Consider the following 20,826-nt stretch of genomic DNA (forward strand, 5'->3'; position numbering starts at 1 on the left):
TTGAGGCTTTATCCATTTCAGGACTCTGCATCAAGATTTTTTTTTAAATACTTGTGGCTCTGCCACTTTAGGGATTACAGGCGTGAATTTATGTTAGTTTCAAATTAAAAAAAACCCTAGAATAGATCGCGTGTAGACGACTCGTCCATCCATTAAGCGACAAAGATGAACACGCGACGTAGCTGAACTTCAAATGCAATCTAGTAAAGAAAGTAACTAACGTAAAAAAACAACACAAAGCGCACGAAATTCCGTTTTGCATTTTAATTTGTTGATAATTGAGCTGCCGCATTTGAGCAATTTAAATAAATTGACGGAGAATAACTATCCGATAGGACAGTACATGAGAAGTGCTTCAGTGAATCACTTGTAGATATGTAGTTAGTAAAGTACTTTATAATGTTTGTTCCCTGTACTTAGTCACTGAGGACATGATATCCTACAGTTGCAGTATGACGTCAAAAACAATAGGCTCTACTCTACACAGCGCGCTGATAGACAATCACACAATATTTGCATGCTACAGGACACGACCCAAGCAAAAAAAACAGATTATTAACATCTAAAAATAAGCACAAAACAATTACTTCTTCTTCTATCGTGTGGATTGTAGGCTGGATTACCAATCTCATGAACCCTGGCAGGGTTGTTATTGAGGCCCCTTACATCAGTAAGTAACCAGGCCCAACAGCTTAATGTGCCATCCGACGCATGGATCATCTTACTTTCGGACAATCAGGTGATCAGCCTATAATATCCTAACCAAACTAGGGATCACAAAGTAATTAATTCGTAACAGAAATAGATACAAAAATCGATACTATTTTAACACCAGGCAACATCATTCTTGATATTTAGTGAATATATTATAATCTTTGTGAAAATTAATATGGATATTTGAAGATTTGTATCTTGTGAATATAATTGATGTCACATTTTTGTATTTCTAGATTGGGAAAGGCTATCAACACTAGAAAACTCATTAAGACGATCTATGATGATTATAATAGTTGCAAAAGTAATTAGGTACCTACATACAAGTAACATCATAACACTTTAAACACAGTGGTATTGTGACTTAATAAAGATGGAAGTAAGTTAAAAAATTATATGTATAATAAATACTTGAAAATACTCAAGAAAAGATAAAATTATATGAACCTATGCTCATTGTATAGGTACTGAGGAAACAATGATTAAAAAAATGCAAACAATTGGTTTTAATTAGTTAACGGGACGTTTCCTTTTTACAAACACGATTTGTTCAACACAACAATTTATTTTTATGCATCATGCTCAAACTACGAATTTTTAACAATACTCCAAATGAATAAAAAGAACAAAGGAACTTTGTCACAAGACAATAGATATTATATTGCCAAATGTAAATGCATGAATAAGACTACAAACATTGTTTATGATTGTTGTGAATGGGTACGTAGACTCAAGTGGTGTCGTACAGTGCTACATAAAAAATAAAGTGAACCACATAAAATACAAATCAAGCATTTTATAACTTGTAATAATATATGTTACATTGTGCCTTATAGTTAATACCTGGTAAACACTATTTAGAAAAAAAAAAAAAAAAAAAAAAAAAAATACGGTCGAATTGAGAACCTCCTCCTTTTTTGAAGTCGGTAAAAACACATTCTCATGTGATTTTCATTAACAAAACTTTGCAACAAACATGCTAATTTCAAACCAGGCAAACATTTTAACTCTCAGTTCTTACCTTGAATTAAAGTATTGTGCCTGTTTCGAGGTTTTGTTGAAGAAGAGGAGCTTACAAGGTTTCAGTCTAAAGCGATGACATGGTCATATTATTAACTGATCAATTCATATCTATGATGCAGTGTGGACTATGACCCTCTACACCGTAACAGTGAACACTTTTTTGAACAGTTTAGTCAAGAATTTATTTTCAATCAAAGAAATGCTTTGTACAATATTGTCAACAATTTTATTAAAAACGGAAGTACAAAATTAACTTTTATCTTAAATTGTCTTCTTCATGTGTCTGTGGACTTAACTAACTTTCTCTTTATGAGAAAAATATGCATACTTTCAGAAATTTGTTGCTACTTCCTCTAATTTAGAAATCATTAATTGAAATTATTCAAGTAGAAATAATTTAAAATATAACGGGTTAAAAACCATAAAAAGCAACAAATAACGTTTAAGTATTATGCACATTTCGAAATTTGCAATCGTTTACCTTCTACAATAATTTGATAATCGAAAAGACAGAACGTGAAATATTCCACTTACCGTTTTTATAATATTTTCCATTAATGTCCGTAAAACCGTCGCTATAGCATAATAATCGGTCAGTCACTTTCTTCAAAGTTCAAGTAAAAACAAAGAAAGAATTGTAATTTACACTCGGATTACGAAAACTCAAAAAATCAAACAGTAACTAAAACAGTTGGCCTCTTTAATTTAGTTTATCGTGCGGAATAAAACAGAATTGATCACAAGAAATAAATACACTAAGCAATTTCGTAATGCTAAGCTTAAATTAATATAATGAGCTCTAGCAGCTTTTCTTCTTCCAAGCAAAGCAAGTGCTTTTGTTTGACAGTTTTTAACCACTCGACTATTTTGACATATCGTTCATTTTTTTTTTTTTTTGTTTTGTTTTTCCCCGAAGGGTAAGGCAAAGGGAACTATGCCCATACAGCCATGTCTGACGTATTTTGTTTTCTTGATGATTAATGAAATGATGAAAGGTGATGATGATGAAACCTAAGCCCCCACCCTCGGAGTAGACTCCTACTCCGAACCCCAAACGAATTAACTCAAAAGTCCGCATAAACTTTTGAGTTATGAAGCGGCTTCCCGGCACGAAGCGAAAATAGGCAGATACACTTTGTTTATTGAATACTCCAATATAATAACACTCGCAAATGTCTTCCGACTAACTTAATGCGATCATTAACCACAAAACACCACTTCGTATTAATTATTTAGATTACTCAATGAAGAAAGCAACTGTCCCGTTCCCGTTTCCCGCCGAAAAGCCTGACATATCGTTCATTCGCGAACGCGCACGCCGCACGCGAGAACAGTATAGTGTTGTACAGATTTGGTTTTTAATCGATAACTGACTTCAAGAAAATCGATTAGTTTTTTTAGAACACAATAAATAGACAGATAAAATACTTATTTAGTTTAGGTAATAAAGAAAGAATGTATGGTAAAATAGATACTCAAAGCTAATTTCAACAATTAATTGAAAAATACAAAACTTAATGTGTAATTTAATACTTAGATCCCTCCTAGTTTAGCTTCAGTTGTGCACAAACAAACAATTTTAATAGCTATCATTGTTAAAATTATGAGCAAGTTGTTCTTTTATTTAAGGATTTTCCAATATTAGTGACCAATGTCATTACTGAAAACGCAAAAAAATATTCTAGAATTTTTAGTTTTTTTTTTTTGCAAATATTCAGTTATAACTTATGAAAGTTGAGATTTGCGACATATAATAAAATTAAATAAGTTCTGACTGTTACAATAATTTTAATATTATATTTTCAAATTATTCCTCAAGCAAGAATAATCTTTGTCACTACACGTTTTGAATCCATATCTTTCACTTTAACCACAGAATATGAAAGGTAGGTAAGCCTATTTATCGATATCGATATCGATGATTTGAAAGTATCCATGCACTAAATTCAAGAATCGATTTGTATAAATTGTCGTAAAAGAAATCACTAGTGTAACTAGTCACTCTGCTAACAATTTTCATAAAAAAATATTTAAACTACGTGCACGTACATTGCTTGGTTTCTATAGAAATAACAACGTAAGCAACCATTCTACTACGCAATGTTTATTACAATAATATTTAACTCGTATTCCAAGCAACGGTATTTGCAGAATCATCTGGTTGATGCGTTTAGTTTGATTTTTTTTTCAAAAAGATGATTAGTAAAAAACGACGTTATTCGTAACAAAACGTGCTACTTGCAGACGTCGCTTTGCGTAAGTATCATGCCAAATAAAACATTACAAACGCGCCATCTTTAAATCTTGTTGGCGCACTTTTTATTTAAAAAGCTTTAAAAAGAATTAAAAGTTGTATTGCTCTAATTAATAATAGCGGCCAGTGGGTATTCCTCTTATTATCAAAATTAATAATGAAGTTCTGGAAATTTTCCATTTCAAAAGAATCATAATAAATAAAATTTATGGGCCAAGAATTGACTTTGCTGTTAGTTAGGCCTTGGTATTTAGACGTTGACAGTCGTGTATGTGTTTTCGTATTGGTGCCTTAATGTGGTAAGTTAGTAATATATTTTGAAATTATTCTTCGGGATATATTGATATATGCTAATGCTTTTACTACCATAACTGACGAGACGTGAGACTTAATTCTGCGAAAAAAATGATGATAGCATGAAGTTAAAAAATATACATGAATTGAGCATGACATGAAGTCGAATTAACCAATACTCAAATAGATTTAAGACATTAGTTATACATAAACACAATAGGTATGGTTTCCGATCTCTTCGAATGTTTTTTTCCCGGAACAAGAGAATGGTCGACTAATTTTACTCGGGAATTTTTATCTGAATGCCTGCCTATAAAAGTTTATCTCTCGCCAAGTTTATGGAAGGACCATACTTATCTATATTGTTAAAATAAGTAGTTTAATGCCAAATAATTTGTACCTACTTATCTAATAGGTACTATGCTTTTTACTATACCTATAATTTTTAGAACTGCAGATAATATCTGTGTATTATTTAACGGTAAAAATCGCATGCAAATACACATACCTAATTGACAACATTTCAAATTTTTAAGCCGTGGTTTTTTTGTGCTATTTCGAAAGTACTTGTTTAAATAGAAGACACGTATTTTTTTCTTTTCAAGATTTTTCCACTAGAAGTTACAAAAAATATTTTTTGAAAATTGGATTCTGTCATTGATAGAATGAAGGCAGTATAATGTAATGTACCTTTGCATGCGTATTTAAAACAAGTCGCAAACAAAGTGTCATGTTATGTATGACATGGCTTTTTGGCGGGAAACGGGAACGGGACAGTTGCTTTCTTCATTGAATAATCTAAATAATTAATACGAAGTGATGTTTTGTGGTTAATGATCGCATTAAGTTAGTCGGAAGACATTCGCGAGTGTTATTATATAGAAGTATTCAATAAACAAAGTGTATCTGCCTATTTTCGCTTCGTGCCAGGAAGCCGCTTCATAACTCGAAAGTTTATGCGGACTTTTGAGTTAATTCGTTTGGGGTTCGGAGTAGGAGTCTACTCCGAGGGTGGGGGCTTAGGTTTCATCATCATCATCTTTCATCATTTCATCAATCATCAAGAAAAAAAATACGTAAGACATGGCTGTATGGGCATAGTTCCCTTTGCCTTACCCTTCGGGGAAAACAAAAACAAAAAAAAAATTATGTATGACATTTACTTTTTTTATAATTTTTATGTAAAGGTCTGAACTTATTATGCCTTCCTCTTCTGACCTCGTGGATTTTTCAATATATTTCTATTATTACTGAATTAAAAAATCTGAAAAAATGTGTTTTGTGTAAATCATAGAAATATCTCGAAATGGTTTTCGATTTAAGGCACCTTAGTAAAAATGAAATGTTGTCAATTGTTGCTTCTATGCTGTTCTGGGAGCATATAAAAAACATAGAACACGTTCAGCTGCTTCTCTTCCCGGGCATGTCGTAAAAACCGACAGAGGGATTGTGTCCTCTAACATGATGGACTAATGTTATGGGCGATAGGCTGATCCCTTATCACCATAAGGTTCATCATATCCATCTTTGGACTTCGTATCAACAGTGGCTGCAAGTTGTCTTTGATTACTTGTGGCTCTGCCCACCCCATTAGGGATTACGGGCGTGAGTTTATGTATGTATGTATGTATGTATGTCAATTGTTCTCGAAATAAGTTCGAGGTAAGTCAACAAGGGACTATCCAGACTACGTTCCCAAAACAAAATAGATAGCACTGTCGGGGTTTAATGTGATAATTAACTACCTATTTTCTCATTACTCGGGTCTACATTATTCAAAAGTACAATGTAATGGCAGAAGCATATATAAAAATAATCGTTGATTGATATGTGGATCACATTATGTACTTATATAATTATGTTGCTACCTATATTGCTTCTCTTATTATTCTCTTTTGGGAATAATAATTATGTGGAATATGTGTTTGTGCCTGGGTATAATAAAAAGGGGTCATCATTTATACCCAAAAACAAAGATAAATGATGTATATGTCTGCTATCCATGAAATTAGAAAGTCAAAGGAAGGTAAAATCTTTACAGCGCCATCTATATTGTTTTCGAATAACATAACCTGGAAAGTCCCTCATAAGGGGGTATCCTTATTTTTATACCTACTATGTATGTATGTGTGTGTATGTATTGATAGATAGTGTTTTGGCAGCCAAACAGGTAGTACGTATACGAACTATCTAGATAACCATCTATATCTGTACAATACAATACACTACAATACAAAAACTATGTTTTGCATTGAAAATAAACATACCTACACCTACCCATTATATCTATATCATTCTGTACGTACTTATATTTTGCCTTCTTACGATCGAGCCAGGTAGAAATACTTCTTTTAAAATAAAACTTAGAGACTCGATTCCCCCTCCGGTTGATTGGGACGTATATAGGCTGTTTATGTTATATTATGTTTGTATGACTCGATTCTGATGAAAACTAAAAACTTCTTAACTGTTACTTATAAGTAGGAAGGTGCTTAATTATAATGAACAGAAATAAATGTCATTATTATCTTATATACATACCCTACATAAACTCACGTCTGTCGTCCCGAATGGAGTGGGCAGAGCCACGAGTAGGTAATCGAAGACAACTTCTAAGTCCGAAGATGCGGATATCATGAACCTTATGGTGATCAGCCATGCTCATATTAATTAGTCGTCAAAAAAAGGTAATTAGTAGTAGTAGTACTTACATGAAACACGTTTAACGATTAAATAATTAGAAATTTTTCCTCTAATTCATACGCCATAGAAAAATACAGCACCTAATCTTTTATTATCGGTAAAAACAATTTATTGTCGACGATGATGTAAATATCACATGGAAACAGATATATCTATATAAGTAAATGAATATAGCCGAGACTTTTATGATTGCTATTTCCTTCATACTTAGTCCATAGCACGGAGACACGCTTACTGCGCGTGACCACATTGTCCCATTATCCCATATCGTCACATCACGTAAAATAATTGCATACGACCACAATACACACACCATGAAAAACTATGTAAGTAGGTATTAATACTACGATAGAACCCTTGCCTCTCACTTCGAGGTCGCAAGTTTGAATCCAGCACAAGCCTAAACCAATAATTGTCGAATATGTTTTCGAATTCATGTTTGGATCACAAATGATTATCACGTGCTCTGCGGTGAAGGAACATCGTGAGGAAATCCACATTCCCGAGGGCATTTTCGGAGGTATGTGACCTAACGTGTATTGGGCTGGTTTTCCCTTCGCGGGTTGGAAGGTCAGACAGACAGTCGCTTCTGTAAAAAACTGGACCAGTCAAATATTGAGGTTAGGTAATCGGACCCTGTGAAAAACGGGATAATGCTAGGGAGATGATGAAGTAGGTATACTTATCACTCAGCGATCCCCATTTGTCCGGTCAAGTAGTTAATGTCATTTGAGGCAAACCATACAATAAGTCACAAAAAAAATTTAAAATTTATAATTCTTGGTCCTTTTGCGAATCTTATATGATATTATTTTATGTTGGTAGGATTATAATAAGTACGTCTTTTTTTTTTGTACTTATTGCACCATCCCGCGCTCCAATTTATAACCTTTGTTCACCCTAAGGTCGCCTGGCAGAAATTGCTGTTTAGCAATAAGGCCGCCTATTGTGCTTATTTTATTCGTCTGTACGTGTCCTGAGTTTATGTTTTTATGCAATAAGAATTATTGATTGATTGATTAAACTACCTAACATATTGTTCGTTTGTCTAGCCAGTAACGAGTTCTGCATCTTTTTGCCGACAGTACCTTTATTGGCTGAATTACCGAGCAGTCAAATTATCAATACTGTTATAAAAACAATACGTAATATTATTTTAAGCCAATTATTGCCGTGAAAGAAACCCCGGGTCTTCAACAACATAATAATATCGTACCTAAATGATTAGGATATTCTGATAGAACAGAACTTTAGCTGATATTATGTAAGGTGTTAACATAACATAACATTACGCCTGTGGGCAGAAGTGTATGTAGATACAGTTTATACATCCACTCCTCGCTAGGTATTAATAATAACCAACATTGGTTGAGCTGGCGCTATAGTCATAAGTGTTTAGGTACAATCCTTCTGCGTATACTTTCCTGATGTTCACAACATTCATCAGCATAACATAAATACTTTATTGCACAACCAGAGGGGTTAAAATGGCCACATCAAAGTAATTCATCTAAGAAAGCAATGTTGCTATTTGACATTTGCGCATATAAAAGTAAGTGCGCAATGCAAACAAATGTCAAATAGCAATTTTGCTTTCGTAGATGAATTGCTTCGATGTGGCCATTTTAACCCCCAGGAAATACAAAATACAAAACAAAAAAGAAAGAGTACAATAGGTGGCCTTATTGCTAAGCAATCTCTTCCAGGCAACCTGCTGCAAAGAACTTTAATAGAGCGTCAATTGAACTTCGTCCCTACCTACTTTTAGAAGATATATTTTTACTGTGTGTCTACAATAGTACAGTATTACTTGTAATAGAGGCTATACTTATGTATGTATAATCTATAGTAGTAGTCATATAGAGGCTAAATACTTGAGGCACGTCTCCGCCAGCTGATAGCAATAAAGCCACTAATAAAAGGGCGTTCCTCAATAAACGTTGGATATGATAAGCTGATAACGACTCTATAGGCTCCGCCGCCGCCCGCTTTCTGCTCAAGGTTCACGCTTACAGTCGGTCGTGTTTGTTTTTCGCTACCACTTTTTTTTAAAGGTAAACAAACAACAACATTTTATACAACAGCATGTCACATTGTTTTTGCTATTCATTTTATTACATTTTATAAAAATATATATGTCATAATAATACTTAAGACTTAATTATAGATACCTATATTTTTATATACTTTTTCTACACAATTGCATGCTGTTTACTTATAATTAGTCTACATTTAGGTTTTAAGATCTGAAATGTAATATATTATAAAGTTCTAGTGTAAGTGACTGTTAGTACCTAAACCAAAATAAATAAATGAAATAAGTTGCTTGAAATTAATGTTTTGTTATGAAAGGAAAGAAAAGTTTTGACCCCTATTACATGGAAAGAAGCTAGCGAGGAATCACATATATTTTTTATACCCAAAAATTGTTATAAGATACTTAATTACGTATGTGTACCTATCTAACTCGAGATTTCTCGCCGTTTCCTCAATCATTTTCCAACGCTTAGAAACAAGACCGTTTTTCCTGTTAGAAGACATCATGGTGTCCAACTACTTAGGTACTAAGTACCTAATAATTATACAATATACATGCATTAGTAATCAGCTCGTTGCCAAGCGTAGGTATTAGTCGTAGGTAGTAGGTACCATAAAAAAAAATCAAAAATATGTTTATTCAGTAGGTAACAAAGTTACACTTTGAATCGTCAATTTTTACATAACGAACGTCTCATCCGACTAAAACTACTGCAGCTTCTCACAACCTGTATAGCCGGGGAAAAGAAGCTGCAAGAAAAACCTCGGCACAGGGCCCTAGACGTTCTTTAAAAAAAAATAAACATAAAATATTGTTATACAATTGAGTAATTTAGCTGCCTAATATCAGTTCTCAGACAGTTAATCCCATGCATTCATATCTTCTAAATAATCACTAACATTATAATATTTTTTTTTGTCAAAGTTTCTGTTTAACTACTATCTTAAAACAGTTGAAAAGCAAATTCTAATTGTCAATGGGAATCTTATTGTAAAAACCTATACATTGCCCCTTAAAAGATTTAGTGATCTTGAACCAACTCTATCATGAAAATATACGCGACTATAAACTCCTGTTTTCCGGAAACGTTATTTTTCTAAGAAAAACTTACCTAACATTTCCATATATTATACATGATTATTCATCCTTAATTACACAATGAGTAATGAGTATTCTAATCAAACCGGAATTATCCAGATCGTCATAGTATCAAAATAATATTATCGGGTTATATAAACAAACAGTAAACAAAGAACCACAGTTCTAAGTCATGAAACCTCGGATAACACGAGTATGTGACACATTTCTGAAGAGACTGACTGCTATGTAACTTATCGGCATGAATTTTTAATGCTATAAAACGTTCTGTATTTGCACGTCACTGGCCATACGTGAATTGTGAAACGATACGTACATACACAGATCGTACATACAACACGAAGACTAAGTTAAGAGTGTATTGAAAAGTCTAGTTTCCTTTTTTAAATTTGAAAATTATTTCTAGACAGTTCCAGAAAATGGCCAAGAAAAAAGAAATAAAAACGATGATACGCAAGGAAGGAGATTTCATCCCTCCAGACGGCGGTTGGGGATGGATGATCGTCATCGCCGCTGGATTTTCTAATGTAAGTATTCCTAATTTAAATTATTATTATTTTTAAATAAATAAGAAACAATATTTATTATCTATATAGGAACTTTCTTTTTCATAATTATAAAATATAAAGTTTTTATTGATATCCTTTCCATTATCATCGCCTTGCACCAATCGCTTCGGCATGTTTCGGAAATCTTATCAATGCCTTATACCTAATACCTATTGTTTATCCAGGTTATCACTAAATATATATTCTTGTATCTACGGTCAGACAAATGTTGATCGATACTTGTCTCAAGGGCTTATTACAGACCTAACATAGATAAGCGAATAGAATATACATAGACATTTGTAGTGATTTTTCACGATAATAATATTTATCTTATGAAATTCAGTCAGACCAGTCTAACAAGTTTATATAAAATAGTTGATCGAAGATGACGAAACATTGTTTAAAAAATATTAATATACCTACCTAAGTGCTAACGAAATATTTCTTACCGAATGATATCTTTGACTTTTATACATTACCCAATAAGAAGATACCTACAGAGTAACCCAGACGTCATTTTACGCTATTTCGCTCCCGGATCATTATTATTAAAATCCTGTCGACGCTACAACATACATAACATTATACAGCCATTACAGGTTGTTAGTGATACCGTACCGAAGACTGAGGGGTGATTCAGACTACGATTCCGAGTTGATATCTCCCACTTAGTATTCGTTACGATGTCACTAACACCCTTTATACGTCCCACTGCTGGGCACTGGCCACTCCTCGATCAACCGGAGCGGGTATGATGTAATACCCGCTCCGGAGTATGCTCCACCACGCTGCTACACTGCGGGTTGGTGGAGGCGTTTTTACGGCTAATAGCTACGGTTTAACGCGCCCTCAGAAGCGCGGAATCATCTTACTTTTTCGGATAATCAGGTGATTGAAGGCTGCAAAATCCCACAGCCACACGACAGCCTCCGTGGTCTAGTGGGTAGATCGTTAGGCTCTTGATCTGGTCGACGCTATATTCATCACAAATACTCAATTGTATCTGATGACAGCCAATTTCGGTAACAGCAAAAACATTCACAGTTGAATTCTCACTCTGTGCTACTGTGTATCGACAGGATATTACAGATATGGCACGCATGAAATGCTATGACTAATCGGTACCCCACATATGTACACAATGGTGATGTAATAGCAACTAACTACTAGCAATAAGCTGAACCTTTGTCTTCCTTGTGTGTAATTTATTTGCCTTTAAGGCTCTGTCCTGTAGTGTAAGAAGCGAAGAAACAACCAAGGCAAGCGCATAAATTTAGAAGCTATTAATTCTACAGCTGTACTTCGAAACTGTAAAAACTTACTCTGAACGCAAAAGTTTGTGATGATAGTTTTACTTATGTCTATTAATGTCTCACCTTGCAAATGACAAGTTCTGATGTGCTACGTAAGGTTCAAAAATAAGGCCTCTGATCTACGTCATCATCCTCCTGCCCTTATCCCACTCTAAATGGTCAACCATAATCCGTTTATACACTGTTTGAGGTTTACGCGGTGATTTTTATAATTAAAACACATAATACCGGGTTCTTACCGCGTTACTCCAATTTCATCAGTCGTTCTGTGATCATTACACTTGCAACACTGCTGAAATATCGGTAGTCTCATATCCCTGATTAACGCGGTAAGAACCCGGTATTATGTGTTTTAATTATAATCCGTTTGGGTATAATTCTTCCAGCTCGCTGCACTCCCAACACTGCAGCAATTCGGGCTGTTGTTTCGGGACAAGTTCACTCGGCTCGGCATCACCAGCTCGGAGACAACCACCATCATCAACATGAACTCTGCTCTGACGTCTTGCGTCGGTGCGTGACGCGCCTGGCATGGTAACTCTCCCATACCATAACGGCACCTTGTTAGCTTTCACAGGGCATATAATAACTAACACTAGGGAGTGGTGTGGTCGGTCATCGATCTCACAACGCACACGACAGAAGAAGACTTAATTACCACTCTGTCCCAACTTTAGGTCTTCTGGATAGAAGGTCCAGTTGTCAGAAGACACGTGGGTCGTGACAATCGTTAAACGTTCTGTTCACGATCTGGAGGTCTAGGTTCAACTCCCGGTGGGGACATTATCAAAAGCAAATACATATTTAAGATTTCCTAATTTGGATGGAAAAGCTGTTGTTGTTGGTGTTGTAGGCTGTCAATAGTAAGCCGTTAAGCAGTAGATCCCGCTAGCGGTAGATTTGCATAAGACCCTTTGGTGGCTCAACAACAACCCTGATATCAAGGTTGTTACGTTTGGTTATCGACCTAACAACCCACATGACAGAAGAAGAATTGGCCCAGAGTTGCAAATTGATATTCATGTCGCCTGTGTTCTCCTGTGGGTTGCAAAATTAAGATCTGTTCAAAATTAAATTAATTTATTCACTGTACCTTAGCATCGAAGATAAAACTTGTCGAGAGTCAAATTTCCAATAAAAAACAATTTCAAATTGACCTTCATCAAGTTTATCTTTTTGACCGAGGTCATTAGTTTATTGATCTCAACAAACGTGATGGGTCACAATCACAAAGGCCTTATAAAATAAAATTTAAAGAAAGTAAAATATTTTCTTACTAAGTAAGTACCTATTGATATGTTTTTATGTTATTTTCAGGATTGGCAAATGGTCCAGTATTCAAGACGTTCAGCTACCGTCAAGTGTCTCTCACTGGGGCTATTGTGGTGTTCGTCGCTCTACTTTGCACAACATTCTCTTACAATTTCGCTACTTACCTGATATCATTTTCTATTCTTTATGGTAAGTTAAAATTACTTACAAAAATAATTAATTTGAGTTTTAGTTTGATTATTCATAGTTTATACCTATTTCAGGTGCGGGTTATGGAATCAGTAGCTCCGCAAATGCTCTAGCCTTAAATACGTATTGGAAGAAACGAAGAAGGTTAGCAACCGGCCTATCCTGGACTACGACAGGTCTTGGGCCAATAATATGGCCTCAGATTATTACTGTTCTTTTCGCGTACTTTGGCGAAACTGGAACCATTTTAATTCTAAGTGGATTTGCCCTCCATGCTATTGCATGTGCCCTACTGCTTCAACCTGTGGAATGGCATTCAAAAGATGATACACATGATGAAGAAAAACTCCTCAAACCAGAAATAAAAGAAGATCTTACAAATGACAAAAAGAAAGAAAGTGGATATTTTAGTCAAGTATCAAAACTAAAGAATCTAAGTGCATTTTCAAGTCAGTACCTTTACAATGAAGATGATCCAATCACACCAGGATATGAAATAACAGATCCAGGTATACCCATGATGTTGCGAGCCAACGACGGGTATTTTAGTCAGTCTAGACAATCAAGAAGTAGGCTGTCATCACGGGAGGGATCCAATCGCGGATCACGACTTCCTTCTAAGAAACCTTCCATGACAAACCTTTTAGAAAATCGTTCTCGTAAATCATCCACGTTGTACTTAAACGAATCTAAGAAAAACTCATACGCCAACCTCGGCGTTCTAACCCAAGATCGCGAAACATTTAAACCAAAACGTAAGAAGTCTATTACCGAAATACAGATTCCTGAATCTGAAATTGAAGACTGTCCAACGCTAAAAGCACCGCAAGATTTAAAAGCTGAAGAAAAAGCTGTGGTCGAAAATATTGATCCTGAAAAAGTAAAGTCTATACTCGATGAGGCCGAAAAACAAGTAGCTGACAGCAAAAGTATCAAAAAATTTAAACTTGATCCACAATATGGAGAAAAGTACAACAAAGATAATCATAGTAATGTTTCTTATAAAAATCTCGATGATATTGAAGACAAGAAATATCAGAAAGATAACCACAGCAATCAGTCATATCGAACAAAACAAAGGCGTAAATCAAACAATTTCAATTATGAGAGTGAAGTATTGAAACAAGCCTCGCTGAAGTTAGAGCAGTATTTAAAAGAAAATGAAGATAAAGATCAGAAATTGAAATTGTTAATAAGTTCTGACTTAGATGATGACGTGTTTGAGGAAAATCCGGGTAAAAAACCAGGTGATGATGACGATGACGAGAAAGAAGACAAACTTACTTTCTGCGAAAAAGTGGCCATGTTTTTTGATTTAGATCTGCTGCAAGACTTTACTTTTATTAATTTAATGTTGGGTATAACTTTAGCCAACTTTAATGAACTAAACTTCTCTATATTGACACCTTTTATACTGGGTGACTATGGCATGACGAAGCAGCAGGTTGCTTTCTTCATGTCTCTGCTGGCGGGAGTCGACATTTGTGTCAGATTCTGCATACCTTTTGTTGCTGGAAAAATTGGATGGGATAACAGCTCCTTCTTCTTATTTGGCGTTATATCTATGGCAATGGGAAGAGTAGGTAAAAATATTGATGATTTACCATGTTTAACAATCAAAATTCTAACAATCTTATAATTTTTCATATATGTACTTACTTAAAAACTAACTGCATTATTTTTGCAATAAGCATATTTTTATTTAAAACACTACGTTTCATATTTTAAATTTGAAAAGTGCTTTTAGTAGTTTGTTTGTACGTATGTTGTAGCATCATTGAAACGTACATATAATTTACAGATCACTAGTTAAATCTAAACTTTATGCTGTCATCATCATCACTAATTTAAGAGCCACGCTCTTGTCAGTGTAGCATTTTCCATTCTTCTCTATCACAGGCCAATTCCTTCACTTCCTTAAAATACATGACGTTCACCGTTATACTTAGTCACTTTGTAAAATGCAAAACATTTTTTCAGTGCTAGCCTACTGTCAAACATACAGCGTAGTTTTACTGGTGGCAGTAATCATAGGATTCGGGAAGGGTCTGCGGACAGTCTTTATGGCCCTGGTCATCCCCACACACGTGCCGCTGCAGAAACTGCCCGGGGCCACGGGGATACAACTGCTCACTGCCGGCGTCGCGTATCTTGCACTCGGCCCTGTTGTTGGTAATAAAATATTTCATTTTATTAATTTAATATAAGAATCCATGGCTCTGGTCATGCTGAAACACGTCGCTGCACATACTGCCCCGAGCCAAAGGCATACAACTGCTCACTGCTGGTATTACAAGATATTTTCCACTGGGACCTGTTGTTGGTAAGCTTTTTTTTAAGTCTCTTATTGAAATAAGTATGTTAATAACTAAAGTACTTAACTGTTAAAAGTATGTAGGTAAGCATCGTACGCGCTGTCAGAATTTTAAATTTTATATGGAATTATAATCAGTATAAGGTTGATTTTTGTTTTTAAATTAAAAAAAAATCGGATCTCGTTAATTGTACGCAGATTTCTTTTGATAGCGGCATGAGAATTTTTCGAATTAAGAAGAATATTTAGACATTTTCTATTTAATCTTTCTATGCAAGCTTCGTAGATAAAGAAAGATCTTATTAAATAATTAGCTAGCATTCACCAAATTATACAATACTGCGCTCATTACCAAAAGAGTAAATAGATCAAAATTGATGCTATAAACTAACTAAACATATGCCTACTAAAACAGACAAAACATTTGTGTTATCTGTTGAGTGATTTGTTTATTATACTGACACGATGTCAAACGTGTTAAAATTCAGTTGAATTGACCTAATGCCACTATCAGTGTACATTATTTTTATTTTTCTATATCATCTAATTAAATTTTAGTTGCTTATCAATTTCATTTGTATTAAGCGTGGTCTGTGATCTTATTTTGTTACAATTATCGATGTTACTATGTTGTTTATCAGTCTAATCATGTCGGAGAAATCTACTAAGGTATTACCTACGTAATATTTTGCAAGCTGGAGGTTATTGCCTGTTATAAGCCATCTGCCTATAGTTATAAGTGCATTATGTATGTTTTCATTTACTTCTTCTTTCCCTCGCCCTTTGCCATTTCTTATTCCCATCTCATAATAGGATCTGACTTTTAAGTTATCGAGTTCTACTTCATTCTATCGGACATGTCGTGTTACTGCGAATCAGAATACGCCCTTCTTCATACTCGGGCATACGAGTATTTCAACTTTTCTCGCCGTCCTCTTGGAACTTTAGAGTATCAGTTATTTAATATAATTGTTTAAACACTAGGTTGGATCAAAGACAACGCATCAACAGCTTTAACTCTACACTGCCTGAACATCTTCACGTGGTTGACCGCTCTATCTTGGGGCTTGGAGAAATACATAACAGCTAGGAGACGAACCAAATCCGACGAAAAACTCGTTAAAGCATAATTTATTAAAAATATACTCTTAATTTTAGTACTTAATTCGTATTGCCGTTTACATAAACATTATGTAGGCACCTACTTTTTAAGATAGCCTTTTGTTTCATAAGTTATGTGATATTTTATAATTATATTTATATTTAAGTGATAAAAGTGTTTTTTTCCGCACCTGCAGTTGAACGACCTCCATCCGAATGGGTATATTAACCAATGATCCTATTACTTCTGTCGTCGAGGTCGTGTCAGTAGTAGTTTTAGGGTCAATAGGCCCAGTGTGTGCGCTTGTGCGCGTCCGTACTTTGACATGTTTAAACTTAGTTTCAAAAAACTTAATAATAAAATCCCTATATTTAATACTGTGATATTATGTGTAGAAGTGTGACTGTGTTGTTTGACAACTAGTAGTTATCTACCTACATTTGTGTTATCTTCAAAAGTTACGAGATAATATTTCTCCTTTAGCTCCTGTTGTGAAGTGTATAGCAAAGTAGTGCTCATGCGTAAAAAATATGATTTCATTTAAAGGAAAAGGAGTATAAATAGTTAATAGGCCATAATTTAAATGTAAATAGAATTCGAATACCAGATTTATCCAGATGATAATTTCTATATTGATAAGTAATTTTTAAATCAGATTATTGTTACAAGGTAATATTTTCTCCTTTAGTTCCTATTGTGAAGTGTATAGCAAAGTAGTGCTCATGCGTAAAAATATGATTTAATTTAAAATTTTCTAATAATCACTCGTTTAGCAATTAAACGAGTGATTAATAGAAAAGTAGAGTGTATAAATATAGATAAATAGGTCATAAATTAAATGTAAATAGAATTAGAATACCGGATTTATCCAGATGATAATTTTGATACTGATAAGTAATATTTCAATCAGATTATTGTCACGAGATAAGATTTTCTCCTTTAGCTCCTATTGTGAAGTGTATAGCAAAGTAGTGCACTTGCGTAAAAAATATAATTTAATTTAAAGGAGAGCGATCAGAATAAAATATTAAACAGACCTACATAATAGTAGTTTAGGTTTCGCTAACTTCGCTAGATAGGTATTATGAATTTATGACGTAATGTGTGTAAGTTATTATTATGTAATATCTTGCCATACTGTTTCCTTAGTTCACACTGTCGTTTTAGTTGGGTTTAGTTCTTTAGTTAACACGTTGGTCTAACAGGATAGCTCGGTAAAACTTAGGTATTCAGTTCATCTTACGATGGATATATCTCACACTACCCCAATGATGGACTTTCCAGGCTGCGTTCCTCATAAAAATATAGATGGCGCTGCAATATATGCTGCTGATTAACCAGCTTTCATGAATAACAGATATATGCATATTTTATCTTTGTTTTTGGGTATAAATCACCCGGCACAATTACATTTTCCACTCATTTTTATTCTGATCAAAATAAAGAGAAGCAATATAGATAGCAACCAAATTCTACGTATACGTAATGTGATCCAAATATCAAGCAACAATTATTCAACCATTAAATAGTATTTTTGAATAATTATAAACCCGAGTAATGGGAAAATAGGTAATTATCACGTTAAATCTCTACAACGCCATCTATATTACTTTTGGGAAACGTAGTCCCTCATTGGGAATATAGTTATCAAGAGACAACTTAATATTGTCTCTTTATTTTGTCAAAGACAACTTAATAATAGTGTTGATTCCAGTACACACCATCTAATTTTATTTTAAGTTATACCTGTCTATTTCTTACCCGCTGAAAAAGAAAGGGACAGGTAATCGACAGGCATAAAACTTATGGAACACACGTCAATTTTAGGCACAAATTTAAAACACCCGCCCAAAATTTTATGTTTGCTAATAACCCGACAGAATTAGTCGACAGCACACGTCAAACGGGTTGCATAGCGAGTCGCCTGTTTTATTCGCTCGGGTTATTCATTCATATTAAAATTAACAATTGTCAATCATCCGTCCCTTTCCATTTCGGCGGAAAAGAAAATGATGGGTATAACTTGAAATAAAATTAGGAGGTGTCTGCGGGAGTCGGGGCCATTGTCTCTTAATTTCCCTGTAGATTTCCACAATGGCAATAAGATCATAATCGTTCGTCTGTCTTGCCAAGTCGGCATGATTCCTATGCATAATCATAAAATAAATACTCAACGCTAATCCTACCAATGGTTGATTACCTCTTTGCAATTACATACATACTGATTACGATTAGGCATGATAAGCTAATTCGATGCGTGACCGCATTATCTTTGATACGATTGGTCACGTAAAACATCGCATTCGCGTTAGATAAAACAATGTTTTAACCGAAATACGAGACAAATGTCGGATTAATTTTGTTATAGTTAATTCGGTTCATAAATTGATGCCTTTACTCCGTAATGGGGTGGGATAGAGTCCTTTCTAACATGATAGACAATTGTTATGGACGATAGGCTAATCCCTTGTCGCCACAAGGTTTCCTTGTTCTTTTTTTTTCCATCTTTCTTTTCATTCTTTCATTTTCATCCTTTTTGGTGAAGGAAAACATCGTGAGGAAACCCATATTCCCGAGAAATGCATTTTCGGAGGTATATGACCTAACCTGTATTGGGCTAGTTTTTTTTTTGGTGTTGGAAGGTCAGACATGCAGTCGCTTCTGTAAAAAACCGGACCTGTCAAATCTTCAGGTCAGGTAAACGGACTCTTTGAAAAACGGGATAATGCTAGGGAGATGTTGATTTCCATCTTAGGTTTTCACATCAAGCGGTTATATGTGGTCTCTTGGTTAATTGCGGCCCTGCCTACCCCATTCGGGATTGTGAGCGTGAATTAGTATTGAATTAGTACCTGTGTATAAATCCATAAGTACTAAACTAAATAGTCTGTCCGAGATTGTGTTTCGTTTCAATTGCGACACATTTTCGTTATCACCACGATTCATTGAACTCGCTCGATAGATAGAGGTTAACGTGCAGTACATATTGCAATTCTATGACAAATGGATTTAAAATCAAAATCAGTTGGCAAGATTACTTAGCCTAGAGACTTAACTATATTTTGAATAAACGAGTTTTATTAGGTATACATATATGTATATTGGAAAATCTAGTACCGAATATTCAATAGATAAAGTTTTTTCATATATTTAAAAGAAAAAAATCTCTTACTTGTTACTGGGCGGAATTTAAATTTCCTCAGTTTTGTACGATGATGACTTCCTCTCCGAATTGAATCATCAAATTGGTAAATTAATATAGTTGCCAATCTACGAATTGTGGACGGCATTATCTCGTTTCGAACCACAGGACAACATTTGGAAATTGTGTAGTACACACTAACATTTATGTTTTGTATTATGGCAACCCTTTTAATATCATGGCATCAGGGTGCTGCCTTTTGTCCTGTTGTTAATTTAAATAATTTTAAAATATTACAGGCTATTTCTAATTTCAAGCATGTGTTTTTACATAACACCAGGGACGCATAGATATTACGATCTTCCCTTAAGCAACACAAATACATAACACAGACACGCCTGTATCCCCGAGAAATAGGCAGAAGTGTATAAATATATGTACATATACACTTCGCTATACACTTCTAATAATCAAAAGGCATATCTTCTTAAAACAAAACATCTTTAAAAAAAAAGCTAAGTAACCGGAATTAACCCAAAATGAACTTATTTAGTACGATCATTTCGCGGGAGTCTGGTTACCCATTATTATCTGAGGTAAATACGTAAAGAATATTTTTTTTTTGAAGAACTCTACAATATGATGAACATTCTTTATTTTTCGACAGAACCGATTGTTTTCGACATGCCATTTGAACTCTTACTTACAAGGTGCGTCGCGGAATAAATTAACTATTTACCATCAAAGCAAGCTATCGGGTCGACTGGTACAGTCGCAAGTGAACATTGTGTATGAACAAATAAAACTTCATTCTAGATA

The 20,826-nt window shown here is 34.5% G+C and overlaps 2 protein-coding genes across 4 annotated transcripts in view; one reads left to right on the forward strand and one right to left on the reverse strand.

The window, feature by feature from the left end:
* Positions 1-2,603, reverse strand: part of LOC126366173 (monocarboxylate transporter 9) — a 28,326-nt gene extending 25,723 nt beyond the window's left edge. Inside the window, exon 1 of the mRNA XM_050009135.1 lies at positions 2,272-2,603. The gene's annotated coding sequence lies outside the window, so the exon portion shown is untranslated. The remainder of the gene's footprint in view (positions 1-2,271) is intronic.
* A 1,592-nt stretch (positions 2,604-4,195) lies between these two features.
* On the forward strand, positions 4,196-17,039 carry LOC126366172 (uncharacterized). Of its 3 annotated transcripts, none has more exons than XM_050009132.1 (7): positions 4,196-4,290; positions 10,531-10,651; positions 12,375-12,501; positions 13,306-13,449; positions 13,524-15,032; positions 15,430-15,621; positions 16,748-17,039. In XM_050009132.1, exons 2-7 carry the CDS (start codon positions 10,544-10,546, stop codon positions 16,891-16,893), a joined length of 2,226 nt encoding a protein of 741 aa, XP_049865089.1. In that variant the 5' UTR covers positions 4,196-4,290; positions 10,531-10,543; the 3' UTR covers positions 16,894-17,039. The 3 variants fall into 3 exon arrangements, with proteins under 3 accessions (XP_049865089.1, XP_049865090.1, XP_049865091.1); XM_050009133.1 differs by lacking the exon at positions 4,196-4,290 and adding an exon at positions 8,973-9,042; XM_050009134.1 differs by lacking the exons at positions 4,196-4,290; positions 16,748-17,039 and having other exon boundaries at positions 10,281-10,651; positions 13,524-15,028; positions 15,430-15,571.
* Positions 17,040-20,826: the final 3,787 nt, after the last annotated feature.

The sequence above is a fragment of the Pectinophora gossypiella genome, chromosome 4, assembly GCF_024362695.1.
Source record: "Pectinophora gossypiella chromosome 4, ilPecGoss1.1, whole genome shotgun sequence".
Taxonomy (NCBI): Eukaryota; Metazoa; Arthropoda; class Insecta; order Lepidoptera; family Gelechiidae; genus Pectinophora; species Pectinophora gossypiella.

Bases quoted from the DNA above. Each gene is read 5' to 3' on its own strand.
- LOC126366172 (XM_050009132.1), top strand. From the start codon at position 10,544: ATGGCCAAGAAAAAAGAAATAAAAACGATGATACGCAAGGAAGGAGAT. The intron at 12,502-13,305 runs GTGCGTGACGCG...TGTTATTTTCAG, and splicing joins TGCTCTGACGTCTTGCGTCG to GATTGGCAAATGGTCCAGTA. The intron at 13,450-13,523 runs GTAAGTTAAAAT...TACCTATTTCAG, and splicing joins ATCATTTTCTATTCTTTATG to GTGCGGGTTATGGAATCAGT.